The sequence below is a fragment of the Cygnus olor genome, chromosome 2, assembly GCF_009769625.2.
Source record: "Cygnus olor isolate bCygOlo1 chromosome 2, bCygOlo1.pri.v2, whole genome shotgun sequence".
In the NCBI taxonomy this organism is placed as follows: domain Eukaryota; kingdom Metazoa; phylum Chordata; class Aves; order Anseriformes; family Anatidae; genus Cygnus; species Cygnus olor.
In genome coordinates this window covers 100,076,440-100,097,401 of record NC_049170.1, presented here as the reverse complement: position 1 = coordinate 100,097,401, position 20,962 = coordinate 100,076,440, and the positions used below count along the sequence as shown (strand labels likewise).

Here is a 20,962-nt window from a genome sequence, read left to right as displayed (position 1 = left end):
TATACATAAATGTGTGCAAATGTATATACATTTGTTTTCAGCAAGTCTTTCCTACTTCCTTGGCTTTATAATGGATGCATGGTTGCATCCATTTTAAGCATGGATGCGAGAAAAAAAAAAATCTTAACATAGTATATTTAAGAAATGATCATGAAATAGGAGTTGGAAAGATTAGGAAAAAAATTATAAATTGCTTTAAGTTGGAAATGGATCTGTACATCTGGATATAGTACTGGAAGTACATCTGGAGTTCCGGAGTACATCTGGAAATGTATTATTATCACATGCAAAAAATCCATGTAATTGAGAGATGGCTCAATGACTCTCAATGACTGTAGAGGAGGGAGGATTGTTTTTCAGATTGTATATGAAAACAAACTAATCAAGTTAAAATCCTGTTATGTAAAATTTATTGTATCATGTACAAAAAAGGAGGCAAAATACCTGAACTCCTCCTTCCTCTTATGTAATTCCTAAATTACTTTTGTAGAAAATGTTTTGTAGAAATTAGATTTTCTGTGTCTGTAATTATGTAAAGGATGTACTTTCTCTGTATATATAAATAACTGATATAGATAACCTTTTGATATCTTTTTTTTTTTTTTTTTTTTTTTTTTTAATGTCAGCATTCCAGGATTCCAGGGTTTCTCTTTTCCCACCTTTTTATATTTTTGGGATATCCATGAAATTATTTCTACTTTTTCAGTAAAACTAGCAACACTTATCAGTAATACTGGAAAAAAAAATGGCAAAAAAATAAAAAAGCTAAAATGAACACAAATGACACAATATGTTTAAGAAAGGATTGGGATTTGTTCTGAGACAGAATTTGCAAGGTAACAGTTTAAATAGATGATCATCCTATGACTTCACGCATGGTTATTGAGTTACCAAACAAAGGGGGTTTTTTTTATTTGTTTGTTTTTCAAATTTACATAATTGTGGCTTTTCGGCCTACACTATTTTCGTACTAAATTAACCTCTTGTATTTGATTTCAGTGTTGGTTACTAATGTTTATGGCTTGAATTATGAATGGCATTTTATCTTGCATGAGGAACTGGTGTTTATATGCATCTCTAAAATTGAAGTCCTCCCATAATATTTGCATAACTGATAAAAATCAGCTTTTATGCTGCACTGAAACAAACTTCCTAATAACTGCCATAAAAATACAGAGTGCAGAATTGGAAACAAATGTTATCACAAACCTTTTCACTGAAATTAAGCAATCGTCTTTATGTAATACGAATTCAATTAAATCTCAAGAAATTAATGTCTTTCCTTTCTCAATAAGTAAGGGGTGTGAGGCAGCTGATTCTCTGATGTGTCTGACTTTCCAGTTCCTACAGGTTAAACTCATTAATTCTACAAAATCTGTAAATTTAGTAAAAGAAAACATTGACATTAAACTCAAGGTAGGAAATTATTATACATTGTTTTATGTATCTTTATATAAAAAGTTACAAGTAGCAAGCATATGACACAGAAACAGAACAGTAACAGCAACAATTGTGAATGCATGCTTTTTTACAATGTGTCTAATAAGGGGATTTTTGCCAACTCAAATATTCAGTAACATACATGCAAATTATTTTCTCAGTGTCAAATTCAGTCATATTGCTAGATGTTTATCCAACAAACATTTCTATTGAAGTGATTATGAATGGCTAAATACCTGATTTCAATAAATTGTTCCTGAAATTGGGAATTTAACTTGCAATGAAAAGAAAAGAGAAATAGAAAAGAGAAATGACTGATAAGCATAATAATGAAAGTCTTATTGCCTTCTAGTAATTTTACTCAACACTGCTGAATTTTGTCATGATATGAGAATAGCTGGTCAGAGAGTCCATAAAACCTCTAGCTGGTGGTTCCAAGGTCGATAGTTTCACATTTCATTGTAGCATGTTCAAAATCACCCAGGAGCGCACTATTCTCAAGCAGTCTATATAATGAAAACAATGTACATACAACAAAAGTTCAATGTAATCTTCTTCCACATATAACACAACAAACAAGTAGATAACAAACTTAAAACATATCAACTAAAATAAAACTAAGAAAAAAGAAAAAGGGGGAAAAAAGAAGTAGGGACAGTCTCAGTCATGAGTTAATCTCTTCAAGTTTGTAGTAAACCTGATAATGTATTTAAAAACTAAGGAGCACTTGGTGGCCAGCAAGCAAATTACAAAATAAACATATTATTGTGCAGTGGGAATCCCTTTCAAAAGAAGTAAGAAATGTCTGTAATTTTTAAGTTTGGATAAAGGCAGTGAAATGAAATTTGAAACATGTCCACTCTTTCTTCCTGATAGCTGAAATAGTTCACTATAGATTTTTCCATTCACAGTTCCCTTGATTGTATAAATAGTGTTTCTCTGAAAGCAAAACAAAGTTAAAATATGTTCTCCCTGTGAAGAAAAATAGAGACAAATATTTACCTAAACTATCTAGAAGCAATAAAAGCTTTAATGGAATCTCTCCCATTAAAAAAATGCTATATACATATGCATGTGTAAACGTGTATATACATATATATGCTTATATATGTATATAAGGAAATTGACAGGCTAGCAGCTATTTATAACTTCAATATGAAAATATGAGATTATGTTTATTAACTGTTGATAACAAATTATACAAAAAGAAAAGCCTAGGAAAAGACTCAAAAACAACAACAACAACAACAAAAAGCATTAACATTAGTGCTACAGAATCTCTAAATTTATCTGTTCTCCTACATACTCTTCCTGTACTCCTATATACTTCACAAGGTTGAATGAGTAAAACAAACTGAAAACAAGTTGTTCCATATCTTCATGGCTTGGGTTAGATTGCCAAATTTTACGGTTTCTCATGCTGGGACTCTAAATTTTATTTTCATAAATTAAAAATTAATAAAACTCTAGAGCCATGCAAAGCATCTGTCTTTATGATATGTTGAGAATGCAGATAATATTTGGGGGGATTATATTTAACTGATTCTACAGTCAAGAGTAAGAATTTAATTAGGATAGGAATTTGATTTTGCATAGTTTACAGTGCTGAAGTGGTCATCTGTCTGATTTTCAATCTTCTCATTATTAAAACCTGGCTCTCTCCGTGCAAGAACAAGATGGTGTAAAGCTTGAGGACTAACAGACATTTAACAACATAACAAATAAAATGGAATGGAACAGATGGTTCATTTGTTGTATAGGAATGTTTACTTACCTCAAGTTTGTCTCCTAGACCCTAGTTGTGTTGTACTCAGACTCATGTTTGCTTAGAGACCCAATGAGGCAGAACCTGGAATGTTATGGCTATTTCATTCAAAATAATAATGTTTGCATAGAAAAAAAAGAAATATATGCATATAGATACTTAATAAACTGCACACATTGATAATCTGATCAATATTCATGAAGAAATTTACATTGGCATGCAGTTAGGTTAAAATAGTCAAATAACTTGTTTTTAAGAGATAGAAGTGCCTTAATGCGCAAAGAAAATATGGAGAGCATGTAAACAGTCACAAGAAGTGCATAAATAATGCATGCAAGAGAAAACACAAATATATATAAAAAGTTTCTGTTTGCTTTTCCAAATAAATGGTTCATATCTCTTTCTCCTTTTCTTTTTCTTTTACTTCTAACCGTTCATATTTACAGTCATTCAGAGTGTAATATACAGTAGAAATAGCTCTTTTATTAAAAATATCATACTCAACTTTTTCATTGATTAGAAAGATTCCTTTCAACTATATTCTTCTACGTAAATATAGGAGCATTCCCTATTTACTATTCTGTCTCATATTGCAATTGATATATATTTATGTATATAAACATGCTGTGATCAATAATGGAACACATACATTAATGTTTTGCAAATATTTTCATTTGTTGTATAAAAGATAATGTTTCATGGGAAAAGGGGTTTCCTTACCCCAGGTTAGTGATTCTCATTATTGTGTCATACATCAAAATGGGTAGATGTGTTTTTTATAGTTACTGATGTATTGATTTTGAAATGTTAGACCAACAGTGGATGATATTCAAGGCCACCTCAGTTTCAAGGAAACCACATGCATGTGGCTCTGTCAAAAACTAGACTTGCACAAAATCTTCTTTGGTTTTTTAAAAAATGTACTTATTCTCTGTTGACCAGTGCATGAACGCATGTGGGCATGTATATAAAATAGTAAAAGAAAAAGAAAGATATCACATAGAAAACAGATACAGAAGTTTCCAGGAAACTGGAGCAGAGATGAGAGAGAGACAGAGAAAGATAATATAATGGTATGTACTATCAAGAAACAGAAATTTAAACAATAAACGGAAAGGAAAGAAAATATGTCTTTACTGAATAAAGAGTGAATATGTTTGGGCAATCAAGTCCTTACACAATAGTCTTCATCAAAAATCTATGGATACTGACCGCTGAACAGCTTTATCATGTCTGGACAGCCTGTGGCTTGTGGTTGGTACCTCTTCAATTTCATCTATCTCACACGCATCTGCAGCATCTTGTGAGTAGCTATGCTTCATGACAAGGATATTTCTCCTGTTCATGGGCTGAATGAGTGGTTTTACAGGTTGGGGTTGTATTTCTGTCAAGACAGAAGCATCTCTTGTGCTGAGGTTACTACGGCTGCCCTTAGTGCTAGACACTTGTGATCCACAGTGATGGTCATGAATGCATTTTGAAGATGATCTCCGCAGTTTATGATAATTTTCAAAGTCATCTGTAACATCAGCAAGGTCAGCTGTAGGCCCTGTCCCTCTGAGGGTGCATAACTCATAATGAGGAGGCTCAAACACCTCCTGGAACACCGTTTGATCAAAGTCTGTTTTCCTTTGGACAAATTTTTTACGAGGCTGCTTGATCTGTACTATCACAGAGATAACAATGAGGATGATAACAATGCAAGATGTCACCCCAATTATGGTCCCACTGGTATTGGTAAGTTGGTCCAATAGGTTAGCTTTTCTTTTTTCTGTGTTTAAAAAAAAAAAATAAATAATAATAATAAAAATAAAGAAGAAAAAAGGCACAGAATTAGTTGCAGTTCAAAAATAACAGCCATGAGGGGTTCACAGATTACTGCAAAGCCATGCCTAGTCTATGTCTGAGTTCAATTAATCAGTCTTACTGGGGAAAGAAAAAAGAAATCAAGTATTCATGAAAACCAAATAAACAACACATGACTCCACTTAGTGGCTTGGTTAGTGCTTTTTTTTCAAACTCTTTTAACTAGATGAAATAATTATTTATGTGGTTTTGTTGTTCTTATTTCATATATAAAAAGCAACCACCATAATAAACAGATGGATTTAGTATCACAGTCTTTTCACCTGTTAAAGCCCCTAAGATTTCTGCAGGAGCTTCTTTTGTTATTTACTGTCTTCTCTAGTAAATATATGCTGCTAGAACATTAGGATAAATTAAACAACAAGCCTTTACATGTTTTAAAAATAAATTCTTCTTTGCATTGGGAACTTTTTTGAACTCCTACAATTTATGAGCTGAATGGGACTGTTGACTGTACTCAATGAAAAACTAAAACTAAATTGAATAAAATAGAAAAGTTATTCAGAAAGGAAAGGAGTTTTCGTAAAGAAAAAAAAAAAAGTGTGCAAGTTGTTTATTTTTTTCATAACCTATTAATTACCAGAAATTTTTATAACATGCTCAATAATCCAAAAGCTGATCAGACCTACTATCCTTTACTCAGAGGCTGCTAGGAAGTTGGCCAGCAAATTCAGTATTGAGAATGAAGGAAAATAAAAAGTATGCAGTAAAATAATACAAAGTTTCACTCTCCTGTTCTGCATATTTCTCCGTGATTTGCTTTCAGATGGCTGCAGACAGATAAAACAGTGACTGAGCCAAGCTGAAAGCATTCGCATCAGTCTCTTACAGGCATCTCAAGACTTGACATCTCTGATTAAGTTTTAACACCCAGTTGAGTGTAATTTTTCCTGGCAACCTAAAACATACCAAAGGACTTGAGAAAAAAAAAAAAAAAAAAAAAAAAAAGCCTTTGAAATGAAAGTTATTGACACCAAAATAACATTCACCTTTTTATAATCTTCTAGATACCAACAATGAACTTTTCAGCACTCCCTATTTCCTACTCTTGTAGACTCATTTGGGGTTTCTCTGACGGACACAGACTCTGCAGAAGGAGTTGATTTAGAAAAAGCAACACAGCAACAAACAGCCTTTTTTTTTTTTTTTTTTTTTTTTCCCTGTAACCAGCAAACCTTATTTTTCTAGTCTGAAATACAAGACAGGATAAATGCACATGAGCCAATAGAAAGACACTCAGCAAATAAAAGATTAAAATAATTTTGGAAATTAGAGAGGGGAAGGTTTTTTTTTTTCTTCTGTGCTAAAGAAACAGCGAACATATAATTCTTCCCCATGTTTAGTTCATTTAAGAATATTATTTCACGTCACAGTTTTGTTGTGTTCATTTGAAATATGACTTCATTTATGTTTTACCCTACTGCATTGCTTGTCAAGATTTGACAGGCTTCAGCAGATTTATGGGCTGACTTCTAATCCTCATTCTGAGTATTTTCTTGATTGGTTCCTAAATTTGGCATTACCCATGTTTTCAGGAACAAATCTGTTGTAACAGAGGAGGAAAAAAAATAAAAATAAAAATAAAATAAAAAAAGCAAACTGTCTCTCTAGCCTGTAATGAAAGTTAGTTAAGCTTTTTCCTCTGAAGACAGCAAAGATGCTGATGATTTTTAATTTTATTTTATTTTTTAAATACAGAGTAATATTTAGAAACCATTGTTAACACCTGGTAGGGAACATCAGTCCCTACCTATGAAATAGACATTATGCCTAATTTCATGTGATGTCCTTGCACTTCATTTTCACTGGAGGACTATATACGGATTTAGCTGCTTTTTTCTACAATGTTAGTTCTACTTCACCTGGGATTTTTAGCCCACCTGGGCTATTATGGACATGGTATGCAGCTAAAAGACACCTGTTATGCATATGCTACTTCACTACGAAGGTAACTATGACAAAGGAACTAAAACATTATTTTTAATTGCATTCTAGATTGTACAGAAACGAAGTGATCAGAAAGCCTGCCAAAAAGCTATAACCACCACAAATGAACACCAAGCAAAACAATTGTAAACATTGAAAGAAAAATCCATCTGTATTTTACCCCCTCCATTTTCTCTCTTGCTTGATGCATGCTGACCCTGAATTATTCCTCCTGAGCCCTCTGACAGATATTAACAAGAAACTAAGAATAATATGTTGTATCTCATGCAGTCTGATGAGTTAACAGTTTCAGTCCTACACATTACCTTTGCAGTGGTTTTCATCCCAAGGATACACACAATTCTGGAGTCCATTGCAGACCAATGTATTATTAATACACATATTACTGTGGCAAAAGAATGTGTTGGCTTCACAAGGGGCTAAAAACAAAGAGAAAAAGCTGATATTAAATAGTAAGTCATTCAATTTTCCACAACTGACACATCAAGGAAGAATAATGTAATCTGTACTAGAGGAAAACTCTACAGCAGAGGTTCCTTGTTTATTTCAATATCTGACATATTTAATATCTGACATGCACCATCAAAGGCACTTAAGTCACACACTTATTATTCTTTGAAAAGATATTTTCACTTTTGTCTAAGTGCATTGACTATGGACTTCTTTCCCATAGTTTGCTTCTAATGGCTGCAGTGTGTCTAATGGCTCCAGTCATACAAAAGACTACAGTAAAAAAGTATCCTTTTGATTACATGGGGAGATTAAAAACAGAAATAGTCATCAATGTCCCAGGAGCCCATGATCTAGAAGAATCATGCAGGATTAAAGCTACAGGATGAAGTCTTTGCTGAAGGACATAAACCTTTACCATGATGGCATTTTGGAGATCATCAGCAGGAATTGTACCTGCTGCTAAACTCAAGTGCTAGAGATCCTTAGGTGTTGAGGTTTGGGTTGTACTCCAAAATTCTTTGCAGTAAAGATAATTTACTCCTCATATTTTGTTCATTAAAAACAAACCAGAAGCTCTTCCTCAATATAAGAAAAACAAACAAACAAACAAAAACAACTATACATTTTATCAGTGTGAAATCAGCAAAAATGAGCTTATTTTTCCTTTTTTTTTTTTTTTTTAGCTCAACTGAAAACCGATATTATAACTATTTCCTTTCCTAAGGGAAAGTTAAAAAAGTAACCTAAGACCCTTACTAATCAGAAAGGAGTTATGATGCTCACATTATTAAATTTTGGTATTTAGAATTTGATGCTTCATGGCAATTTTTCTCTTCTGCAATTTTAAAAGCAGTTCCTATGACAACATATATCCTTAGCACAGACACTGGCTCAGAGCAGAGGACTGCTTCAGTGGTTTGTTAACTAAGGACAGTACAAAGGATTTAGATTGCAGAATTTAAAGACTCCATATATCATGTCAAGAAATCCACTTTTCAATAACTGCTTAAGTTCAGATATCCATAACTGACTATAATGGCTTCTTCAGATCAGTTATAGTCTGTTAAAGAAATGATAAACACCATCAAAACTTGTCCCTAGAAACACTGCCATCCAATCAGATATAATAGTATACATATATACTAAAATAGCATGCACAAAGGTTTGCAATTTCAAATAGCATATATTTTCAAATTTACTCACTCATCACTTTTACGCACTTCACCAGAACCCTAATATTGTCAGGAGCTTAAACAGTTATTGGTCTAATATATAAATAACACATTTTTAAAATGCAGATACTTATGTAAAAAAAAAAAAAAAAAAGTACATATTTTATTTGTAGAAGGGTTTTCTACTGGCTTTATGTATTTGTGAACTGTAAGACATAACAGCTCTTTTGTCTCCATCATTTACATTGCTTTCTAAAAGTAGCAGCTAACATGAAAATGTATATAATACATTAAAATATCCCTTAGTCACAATAGCTACAGTCCCACAATAGAAGATCTAATGTAATGCTTAGAGTTTTGTATGCTCCTTCTGCTTGAGTTTCAGCATGAGTTTTGTGGTTACACAGTACCTGGCCTCAGGTACTCCCTGACCTGGGGGGGAGATTTGGGTGCAATGCTGTACTGCGTTTATGTGGCAAGATTTTGGTATCAGGGGGCTGCAGGGGTGGTCTCTGCGAGAAGAGCCCAGCAGCTACCCCATGTCAGATCAGATCCAGTTTCAGCCAGCTCCAAAGGGACCCGCCACTGCCAAGAGCCGAGCCAATAAGCGGTGTTGTTTGCACCTCTGTGAGAGCTAATTTAAGAAAGGGAAAAAAACTACTGCACCACAGCACCTGGGAGAGCGTGAGTGAGAACCCAAGGTCAGCGCAGCAGGAGGGCAGGAGGTGCTCCAGGCAAGGAGCAGAAGTTCCCCTGCAGCCTGTGGCGACACCCCTGGTGGAGCAGGCTGTCCCCCTGCAGCCCATGGGTCCCACATGGAGCAGATCTCCACGCTGCAGCCCGTGGAGGAGCCCCCGGTGGAGCAGGTGGATGTGGCCTGGAGGAGGCTGCGGGCCATGGAGAGCCCCCGCAGGAGCAGGCCCCGGGCCGGAGCTGCAGCCCATGGAGAAGAGCCCATGCAGGAGCAGGGGGTCTAGGGGGAGCTGCCGCCCATGGGGGACCTGTGCTGGAGCAGTTTGCTCCTAATGAATGGACCCTGTGGTACAGACCCACACTGAAAAAGTTCTTGAAAAGCTGCTGCATGTGGGAAACCCACATAGGATCGGTTCAGGAAGGATGGTGTCCCGTGGAAGGACCCCACGTGGAGCAGGGGCAGAGAGTGACCGTGAAAGAGCAGCAGAGAGAAAGCATTAGGGGCGGACTGCAGCCCCCATTCCCCTGCGCTGCTAAGGTGGAGGGCGTAGAAGAGGGTGGATGGGGGAAAGGTGTTTTTAGTTTGCTTTTAGTTTCTCACTGCTCTAGCTTGTTAGTAATAGGTAATAAACTACATTAATCTCCCTATGCTGAGTCTATTTTGCCCATGATGGTAATTGTTGAGTGATCTTGCTGTCCTTTTCTCAACCCTTGAGCCCTTTCCATTTTATTTTCTCTCCCTTGCACTTTGAGGAGTGAGAGAGCGGTTCTGGTGGAGCTCCACTGCCCAGCTGAGTAAAACCACCACAATTGCTAAACCAATGCTGAACACAAACTGGCCAAATTGTTTCTGTCCCAGTTAGCACTGTTCAGTTATTGCAAACCTCTGTACAACATCCCTCCATCCTGCAGAGACCCTGATCAGGTGCTAAGTTTGTTACAATAAATATTTTACTTAAAAATAGATAGAAAGAGCAGATCAGCATACATATATGTATTAGAAACAGAGGGTGCTTTGGGACAGTCCTTATCTGTTGCTGCCATTTGGGGACAGAGTCACATCATGGTATAGAGGACCTTCCAGAGGCACTATCATCCTTTCACACATAAACCATAAGCCCCTTTTCTGGGCAAGGTAGTAATCTTTTGGCAGTCTTACTGCCTGCCCTAAAAAAAAAAAAAAAAAAAAAAAAAAAAAAAAAAAAAAAAAAAAAAAAAAAACAGAGAGGGAGTTAAGGGAAACCTAAAAATACCTAGCCACCAATCAAAATATATGAGAATACATAAGAAGAGACCAAGAAAAGACCCAAAGGACAAGTGTGAACAGCACAAGGAGGGCCAGGGGTGGGGGGGGAAAGTGCAGCATTAGGAAAGTTTATGCTAATAAAGACATAAAGAAAACAAACAAACAAAACATAGACTGTCATGAAAAGCGTTACAAGTGAAGTGGTGAGGAAAAAGTGCTGTCTCAGCGGGCAGAACCTTTTAAATGCATATGACTTCCCTTCCCACTTTAAATCCAAGCTGATCTAATCCTGAATGTGACAGCAAAGAAAGGAATAACAGTGGGAAAACAGCCCCCCAGAAGAATAGAGGACAACTTAGGGGAAGGAAGGACAGTTGTGTGGGCAGAAATGTGGGCATCTAGAAGCATACACTTGTTAAATAGAAAAGGAAGACCTGGAGGGAGGAAGTAAGGGAAGAGAAAGGAAAAGGAAGAATGAGAGAACTATGCAAGACAGCAAAATAAATTAAATATTAGGCATTCTGCACTGAAATGAATGACAAGATACTGTATCAAGTGAGAATATTAGGATATGTTTCAGGAACAAGAGAGAAAAGATAAGAGCAATTCTTTTTTTTTTTTTTTTCTTTCAGATTTTAGAAGACAGAATACTTATGCAAAGTGATGTCAGGGAGATCTGAAAACAACAGATGAGGAAACAAGGAAGAAAAAAGAGCTTCTGCTTCTCTAAATTGTGCTGTTGAACTACGGAGGAAAGAAATGCTATGTGTATAAATGTCATGACTAGATGGATAGACAGCAAAGAAATTTCAAAACAAGTACAGAAGTCTTAGCATTGGAGAAACCCAAGTGCGGCAGATTTCTAAATCTAAAGATAAACAGTACACTTCTGTTTATGTTTTTAAAATTAGAATAGTCAAATCCTCTCTGTGGTCCCTTGAGCCTAGAGTGATCAAGCTGGACAAGAAATCAATATTTTTTCCCCACTCTAATGAGGCTTTTTTGTTAGAATGAATGAAAACATCAAGGGAAGCTGAAAACTTGTCAGTCCCAATTTTCATTGAAGGAATTAGCTTTTTTTTATTTTATTTTATTGCTCTTGAAGAGGCACAGTAAAGGGATCTTAGGGTGCAGTACCGAGGATATTCTAGTAACAGCAGAAAGATACATGAACTGGTAGTGAACAGGATTCTTCTTCAGCAAGGTGGAGCTGGTCCTAACACTTTCCTGAGGCTGTTACAGAACCCTGCGTGGGAGTGGAATCAAGCAGACAAAGCATGTGGCTCCAACACTGGACAGCTTAACCTAACCTTTGAACATCTGTGGTGTTGCCTCAATACGTAAAAAATTTAAAAATGAAGAAAGGGTGTGAACGTTTTCACAAAAGGAATTTACTGGTATCACTAGCTTCAATTAGATAAAATAAGGCAAACTTCTCCACCAAGCAGAAGTCCTGATCTATCAGTATGCAATCTTCACTATGACTATCTAAATGTCCTTACATGAGAGAGCAGTGGAAATGAACAGAACTCTGCCTTGGGTTGTGTTGAGCAGACTGATAGTTTTTGGGTCAGGATTAGTGGGCAGACCAATGTGGAAGAAGTCACACATTCACAGACCCTGGTCTTTCAGGGGATTTTAACTACCTGTGGAGGGTAGCACATCAGGGCACGAACAACCCAGGAGGTTTCTGGAGAGCACTGATAATAACTTCCTGATACAGGGAGCTGTTTTAGAGAACTCTGCTGGGACTCATGCTTTTACAAACACAGAAGACTGGTTGGGAATGTGAACACTACATGCAGCCCTGGCTGCAGTGATCACAAGATGTTGCAGTTCAGGATCCTGAGAGGAGGGAATAAGGAAAAAGCAGGATCACAACCCTTGGCCTCAGGAGAGCAGAATTTGTTGAGGGATCTACTTGGAAAAATCCCACTTGGAAAGATAAGGGGTCCAACAGAAGAGTTGCTTGACTCTCTAAGATCACCTTTTCTAAGCTCAATAGTCTATCCAGACAAGCAGAAAATCAAACAAAGGTGGCAGTTAGCCTGCATGGATAAACAAAGAGTTCCTGACTAAATGCAGACAAAAAAAGGACACGTACATGAGGTGGAAGCATGGTCAAGTGACCCCAGTGGAAGTATAGGGGCATAGACCAAGTATACAGGGAAATAGCTAAGAAAGCTGAAGTCCATCTGATGTTGAATCTGGCAAGGACTGTGAAAGGCAACAAAAATGATTTCTACAGGTATATTCGCTGCCAAAGGAAGGTGAGGGAAAATGTGTGTGATGCTGAATGGGGCATGGGACCTGTTGACAAGAGATATGGAAAAGGATAAGGTACTAAATGCCGCCTTCTACTCCATCTTTTTTGGTGGATTTGCCCTTTGGAGTTCCAGGCACTTGAGATGAAGGAGACAGTCTGGAGCAAGCAGGACTTACCCTCAGTGGAGGAGGACTGGGTCAGAGAACATCAACCAAACTGTACAGGCATGAATCCATGGACTCCGGACTTGTGGGATGCCCGCAGAAGTTGGCTGATGTTGTTTTCTTGATTATCTCTGAAAGGTCATGGCCATAGAGAAAAGTTCCTAAGAACTTGAAGAAAGCAGATGTCTCCGTTGTCTTTGAGAAAGGCAAGAAGGAGAATCCTGAGAGCTACAGATTGTTCAGCTTCAACTTAATCCCTGGAAACATGATGGAGCAAATTATCCTGGAAACCATTTCCAAAAAAAATGAAGGACAAGAAGGGAGTAGTCTGCATAGACTCATGACATAAGTCAACAGTGACATGAGTCGGCAGTGCGCACTTGCAGCCCAGAAGGCCAACTGCATCCTGGGCTGCATCATAAGAGGAATGGCCAGCAGGTCAATGGAGGTGATTATCCCCCTCTACTCAGCCCTTGTGAGGCCCCACTTGGAGTGCTGCGTCCAGGTCTGGGTCCCCAGCACAAGAAGGATGTTAACCTGTTAGAGTGGGTCCAGAGGAGGGCCACAAAGATGATCAGAGGGCTTGAGCACCTCTCCTACAAAGACAGGCTGAGAGAGATGGCTCCTTTCAGCCTATAGAAGAGAAGGTTCCGGAGTGATCACATCACAGCATTTCAATGCTTAAAGGGGTCTTATAAAAAGGACGGAAAAGAACTCTTTACTAGGGTAGATAATGATAGGACAAGGGAGGATGATTTTAAACTAAAAGAGGGGAAATTTAGATTAGAGGTTAGAATGAAATTTTTCACTCAGAGGGTGGTGAGGCAGTGGAACAGGTTGCCCAGAGAGGTTGTGGATGCTCCATCCCTGGAGGTGTTAAAGGCCAGGTTTGATGAGGCTCTGGGCAACCTGGTCTGGTGGGAGGTGTCCCTGTCTATGGCAGGGGGGTTGGAACTAGGTGGTCTTTGAGGTCCCTTCCAACCCAGGCCAATCTATGATTTTATGATTCTATGACCAAAACTGGCTGAGCAGCCAGGCTCAAAAAAGTGATCAATAGAATGAAGTCCAGCTGGAGGCCAGTCACTAACATTTTAGCACAGGGGTCAGTTCTACAGCCAGTACTGTTTAACTCCTTCATTAATATGCTGGATGATGGGGCAGAGTGTACCCTCAGCAGGTTTGCAGACAATGCAGACCTATAAGGGCTGGTTAATAGAACAGTTGGTTGGACAGCTGTAGAAAGGGATCTTATCAGGCTGGAGAAATATGTCTATAGTAAGCACACGCATTTCAACAGTGAAATACAAAGTTCTGCAACTGGGGAGGAATAACCCCATGAACCACTAAGTCCTGGGGAATGACAGACTGGAAAGCAAGTTTGCAGAAAAGGTGCTGGTGTACAGTAACATGACCATGAGCCAGCACTGTGCCCCTGTGACAAAGAAAGACAGAGTATCGTAGGAAAAAAAAAAAAAAAAAGATCATTGCCAGCAGGTGAAGAGGGGTGATCCTTCCCCTCTACCCAGCACTGGTGAATCACATCTGTTTGGTCCAGTTCTGGGCTCCCCAGCACAAGAAAGACATGGACATACTGGAGTCAGTCTAACAAAAGGTCACGAAGATGATCAAAGACTTAGATAATCATATGAGGAAAGCCTAGGAAAGCCAGGACTGATCAGACTGGAGAAGAGAAGGCTCAGGGGAGATCTTGTCAATGTGTACAAATACCTGACAGGGCAGAGTAAAGAAGACAGAGCTAGGATTTTCTCAGTGGAGCCTAGTGACAAGACAAAAAAAAAAAGCAATGAGCACTAAATAAAATGCAGGAAATTTAATTTACACACAACAAACTTTTTTACTTTGTGGCTTGTCATTCACAGGGCAAGATTTGGTTTCTCTGAGAGGTTGTGAAGACTGTGTTGGGGTTACTGAAAACCCAACGGGATGCAGACCCACAGCCCTCAACAGAGAAAGTCCAAACCCCAAAGTCTCTTCCAACCTCAGCCATTCTGTCTCGCTCTGAAAAGATGGCTACATAGTTAGATCAAAAGTTACAGCTTAGATCACACAAGCACATTTATTTTTACTGTGCCCTAAAGCAGCCTTGAATTAAGATCTACCAAGGTAGGTACTGGCCTAGAAAAAAGTGAGGTAACATATTCGGCACAATGAACAATGTATAATGATAATGAAACGAAGTGAGCAAATTTTAACTATTCCTATAACTCACATTGGTGTATTTTAACTACAGTAATTTTTTCATAAAACATCGGACTTTTACAGCATGAAATATTGTAATTTAATTAAAGTGCCAATAAAAAATATATATATACCAAAAGGTCTTTTTCCAATTTGGAGTTGAACCATATATTATTTTATTGTAAAATTATGATATATATAAAATTAAATATAGAGAGACATATATATACATATAAACCTTCAAAACCTTTCCCTTCATTTTAAATTTCAATATGATCTTTAAATTTTTTATATCTGTGTGTAGGTATAACTGGTATCTTAATACACAGATATTTTAGTTACGGAAAAAAACAACGTAGTGTCTTCCACTTTTCAACAAGTATTTATACTGAACACAAGATGGAGCACTTATCCTAGAACATGTATAAGCAAGTGTGTTAACAGGAATGGAGTTGGTAACCCACTGAATTTTTCAGGTTTAGAAATCCTATACTTAAAAAAATCCTAGACTAATTATATTATTTATGTTTAATGACTTGTAAATATATTTTTGTTTCTAATGGGGACAAACTAGGACATTAGAGGATTGTTACAATAATCATATTTCCAAAAAGTTACCATCTCAGTATTCAAAAAAGCCTGGATTCAGCGTTTGAATGTTACTGCTTTCAAAGTTAAAAAAATTGAGCTAATGGAGTTGTCTATATCTTATTACTATTAGAAGGTTCTGGGAATGCACATGAAGTTAATAATCCATACTTTTTCATTTACTAATGAAAAATGATCACAACTTCTTTTAATCCTGAATAGCCCTAAGGCAGAGGAACATAAAGAGTATTAATAGTTCCTCCATATGCCATGCTTACAAAGTAATATGAACTAAAAATTCATATTTTATATTTTTTTCCAAGAAAATACTGCTTTCACTAGGGCAGTAAAATAAATAATTGCAAGTGGTATATGGCCATTTATAAAATAAAATAGCAATATTATACAGCACTACAGCAAACATTATTTGTGCTATTAATAATTATTAGATCGTGATGTAGTGGCATTAATAACAAAATACATTATCTGTGTGTGTGTGCTGTGCATAATTCCGGGGAGTGAGGATACTTTGGGTATAAAATGCAGACATGGCGGTGTAAAAATATTTTTACATGATGAAGTCAAAATCCAACTTGCTGTGGACCTGGTGTGAAGCTTAGCTGTTCTACTTCAGCCTTCCCCAGTGTATTTACACTGTTTCTAAGCACCAGGTAGAGTTAGCATTAACTCCACACCTTCTGTTTGAGGTGTGCACTAGATCTGAGCAAGCTAGCTTGGGTGTCTATGTCTCACTTCACTGAATTTTGTGGGCTTGCCCTTTGAGTCCATTTCAGGGTAGGGATTTCAATCCGGGACTCCTTAATCTTAGATGAATGCCCTATTCTACTTACTATTTTCAGGCTTCTCTATCTCCACCCCTTCCATTCTTGTCATAACATTTCTTGAGAGGTCTTGCTTTCTCCTGAGGGTGAATGGGAAAATTCTGAAGTCTGAAAAATGGTTAGATGTGAAAAATAATTTCCGCTGAACTCATTACACATTTCACACCTACTCCTCATGTTCTCAAGATAGCTTATTGCATCATGCTCTGCACATTAATTCTTTAGGCATAGATCATTTGGAATTTCCCACTGTTCCTTACTGAAAAATAGAGCTTTCTTTTCTTCACAAGAGAAAGAAAAATGAAATTCTTCAGATGTTCCTCAAATCATCTTTGAAACGGAAGTTTTCTCTCAGCCTCCCCAAGGAAAAGTCCATCACTCATGCTGACAGACAGTTTCACTTACTTTCTTAAAATAAAATTATTACAGTGGTTTTAGTAATGCACACTAAACTGTGTTATCTGAAGTAAAATTACTTGTCTTTTCATTTGCCATTAATGAAAAAATCTTATTAAAATATAGCTATTAGATACTTGAAAATGGAATGTGTTTAATTCTGAATTTTCCTTCTCAGCCACCTTCAGACAACTCTGTTCAAAATAAATACAATGTTTTTTGAGTGTTAATACCAGACACATGTCAATATGAGATCAGCAGAGACTGTCAGCTCAGTAGTGTGTGCTCAGAACTCCATTCAATGTTCAATTTATACACTCTAGGCACCACAGACACCTATTTTGTTCAGGAACAGAGAGGCATAGGGTTGCTTAGCCAGTGAGGGTTTTTGACTACAGATAGCTGTAGATATAACAGAGGGGCAGAAAATCACAGATGAATATTCACCATTAAGGAGGCAATCAAAATGATTTCTTTTATATATATGTGTGTGGAAGCAGGGAACAAAACCAAGAAGGCCGTAATCTATTTACACTCTTAAGTCCTTCCAAGTGGAAACTATCTCTTTGCATGTATTGCATTGATTGCATTGCTGTTCCTTTTCTCAGTTGTTCCTTTTGCATTATCACAATAAACACAGCCATTAATATTGAATACCTACAGAGCCTTTTACTCGTTAGAAAATTGCCCATGCTGGGATGATCATCTTCAGGGATTCTGGCTGTAAATAAGGACTTGACTGCTGTTACTCTATAAAGCTGTGCACTACTCCCCTAAACATAGCATTAGATTTCTATCTAAATATGGGTTTTGTTAATAAAAAGAAAGCAATTATAATAGAATTTGTGATCCTTTAAGAAAACACCATGAGATAGGGCTTTAAAAACACCTTCAAAGCTCAAAGTGGCAACAAAATAAGAGAAGGAATAATATTTTTCTGTTTGTATTTAAAAAAAAAAAAAAGTTGTGGATATAGAGGCAAGCAGTGCTACCAAATAGCTGTCACAGGTGAGAGAATAAGCATCTTGTGTGCTCTGCATATAGAGGGATTTTCTCTTATCCCCTATGCCCTGGTTTTATGAAACTGCTTTTTAAAGCGTAGGTGTGCCTGCTCATGAACAGCTCTTTGAAGAAGCTGTAAGTATAGCATGTCTGTCATTAATCAGGCTTGAGATCGTTGTCACAACCATGGAAAGTGAAATGAACAGTTAGTAGGTGAAAAAACAAGGATTCATTTTTCAAGTCCTCTTAACAGATGAACATATGCCTTTTGATGATACTAGATTTCTTTCTTTTTTTTTTCTTTTTCTGATTCTTAAATTAATGTATTTGCTATTTGAAATGTATTGTAGACAGTGACTAACATACTACCATACAGAAAAGTATGAAGTAAATGTATATGATTACAGGTTGTATAAAAGATTGAAAAGGTAAGGGCATGAACAGAAAAAAATATATATTTGGAATAGCTGATAATACTGATCACAAAATATCTATCATCATTGTACCTTATCAGCTATTAAGAATTATTTGTTTGCTAAAAGTTGATTAGAGCTCTACTGCTACTTTTATGATGTAAGAATCATTACTGATTTTCTGGAGTAGTAAATTTAACAACTTCTTGCATTGTATGCCTGTTTTTCTTGAGATATATTTACAGCACTTCTGCTTTGCAGAGCATCACCACTAGAGGTTTGGAAACTTGTAAGACCACTTTTTAGAGGGAAGAAAAAAAAAAAAAAACATATATACATATATTTCAGATGAAATTGGAGAGCGCTGATCAAACCATATGAAAATAGTCATATAAGAAATCTCTTTAAGATTTCTCTGTTCTACACAAATGTCAAGTCCCCAGGAAACAGCTCTGTAACAAGAATTTACACTGAACAGACTTAGACAGGAAGAAAAGATTCCTCAGGCTAAGTAGCCTGTTTCTGTTTCCACAAAACAAACAAAAACACCCCACACTTCCAATTCACAGAGCTTTGTGTAACAGAGGACTACAGTGGACTCAGTCTCACTTAACTCTACAGACAGTACCCCATACTAAGGAGAGGAACTTGAGGAGCTACACATAACAACACCTCCTGGTCATTACCACAGCAACAATAAAAAAGAACTTTTACTTTGTCACTCTTTCACAGCAAAAATATTTTTTTTTTTTTTTTTTTTTCCCCACAGCTCTAAGTGAACAAACTAGCTTTTTTCCCTCTTTCTTTGTCTCTGCATTTTTGCAAGGACACAGGTGTCTGTTGCTTGATGCTTATCTCCCTGAATGAAGTCTGACATTCCTTCTTTTCCACGCAGATGATCTAATTATTCCCACGTGTTACTGAAAGACCTCACAGTTTGCATGCTATGTGCTGTGTCTCACTGTGCTCAGACTGGACATCTGCTCTACCTTACTTCTTACAGTCAACACCGGTTTGCAGTATAGGACAGAACTTATGGACAGCTGACATGGCATAGAAAGTACAGTTGTCATCACCTTTAAACCTTTAACATCAACTTACAGCATTAAAAACACAGATGCAGTTTCCCCTAATATTTATGATCAGGCTGTGTAGACATCTCAAAGCACAATTTCACCCTTTGTAAATTTACAACTTTTAGTCTGCAACAACTTTGCACGGTAGAATTACAGAAGACACATCATGTTAATATTTTTAACCTCCCAGTCAGAATACATTATAAAACGTTAGCTGTTTACAAGAACAGAGTAGCTCATAAGCTGTAGTATGTCAAATAACCATATTAGGAATGCTATAAGGAAAAATATATATATATATCTGTCCCTATTTTCTTTTAAAATATGAAGCCTTGCAAACACACACTTATGCAAACCCTCATCTCAGGTTAGTCATCAAATAACCATGTTAGGAATGCTATAAGGAAAAAAAAAATTATCTGTCCTTATTTTCTTTTAAAATATGAAACCTTGCAAACACACTTATGCAAACCCTCATCTCAGGTTAGTCATCATAGTATTTCACTCTCCAATTCTTTTAATGCTGTGAACCTCCAGTGTCTATGCAGTTGTTTCTAAGGTAACAGATAAGGATGCTTTGTGAAGAAAAAAAAAAAAAATCAGATCTTGAATATTCAAGACATCCCCAGTTGCAGAAATGAGAAAAGGACAGTATCATCTCAATTGAGGGTTCTCAGTATCATTTAGACCCTGGCCTGATTTGCAGACAAGAAAAACATAACCCACCCTAAGGGTGCAGTGTGAGACTACAGAGGCATATGTAGTTTCAAGCATGCAAAGCGTCAGAAATTTTTTAATCAGAGCCATAATTAAGGAATTATGGAGGCTGTTCTCAACAGAGTCTCATTGCCTCATTGCAGGGTACACACACACAGAATACAGATGAAGAATATGCTTGGTAGGAGTGTGCCTTCATTTCAGTAACACAGTCACACAGAAATCTTCTGTGAAACTTGTGATGCACAAGTCAAAAAAAAAAAAAAAAAGAAAAAGAAACAGCATGTGAAAATAAATGCTTATACTCCTTCCTCAAGAGACCATCTATGCATTGTTTCCATTAAAGAAAACAAACCAATATCTTTCACAGGTGTTTAACTGAATTAATCATTTTCAGTGAATGAGATTATTGGGTTTGATGGGGTTTTGTTTATTTTTCAAATCGGCAATAAGTAGCTTTTTTTTTTTTCTTTCAAAGGCTACTTTTCCTATTACTTGAACTCAAAAATCATATAAATGAACATAAATGAATATAAATATAAATGAATGCAATCTGCATAGGGAGAATATTATGTTTGTAAACAGAGATATCATTTAAGCTTTCAGATAGCTTATGTTACTATATATATATGCATATACATATATCAACAACAACAACAACAAAACCACCATTAATTATTTGCTTAAAACTATCTGATATGTGTTTATTGATATATG

At 36.6% G+C, this 20,962-nt stretch overlaps 1 protein-coding gene across 4 annotated transcripts in view; it reads right to left on the bottom strand.

Moving 5' to 3' along the window:
• Window positions 1-1,237: 1,237 nt before the first annotated feature.
• NETO1 (neuropilin and tolloid like 1) overlaps window positions 1,238-20,962 on the bottom strand; it is a 74,893-nt gene continuing 55,168 nt past the window's right edge. Inside the window, exons 8-11 of one of the 4 annotated variants that reach the window (XM_040549578.1) lie at window positions 7,324-7,437; window positions 4,418-4,976; window positions 3,215-3,289; window positions 1,238-2,377 (exon numbers count right to left, since the gene is read on the bottom strand). In XM_040549578.1, coding sequence (XP_040405512.1) covers window positions 3,229-3,289; window positions 4,418-4,976; window positions 7,324-7,437 — 734 coding nt within the window. In that variant the 3' untranslated portion in view covers window positions 1,238-2,377; window positions 3,215-3,228. The remainder of the gene's footprint in view (window positions 2,378-3,214; window positions 3,290-4,417; window positions 4,977-7,323; window positions 7,438-20,962) is intronic. The other 3 variants (XM_040549579.1, XM_040549580.1, XM_040549581.1) reach the window with 3 other exon arrangements.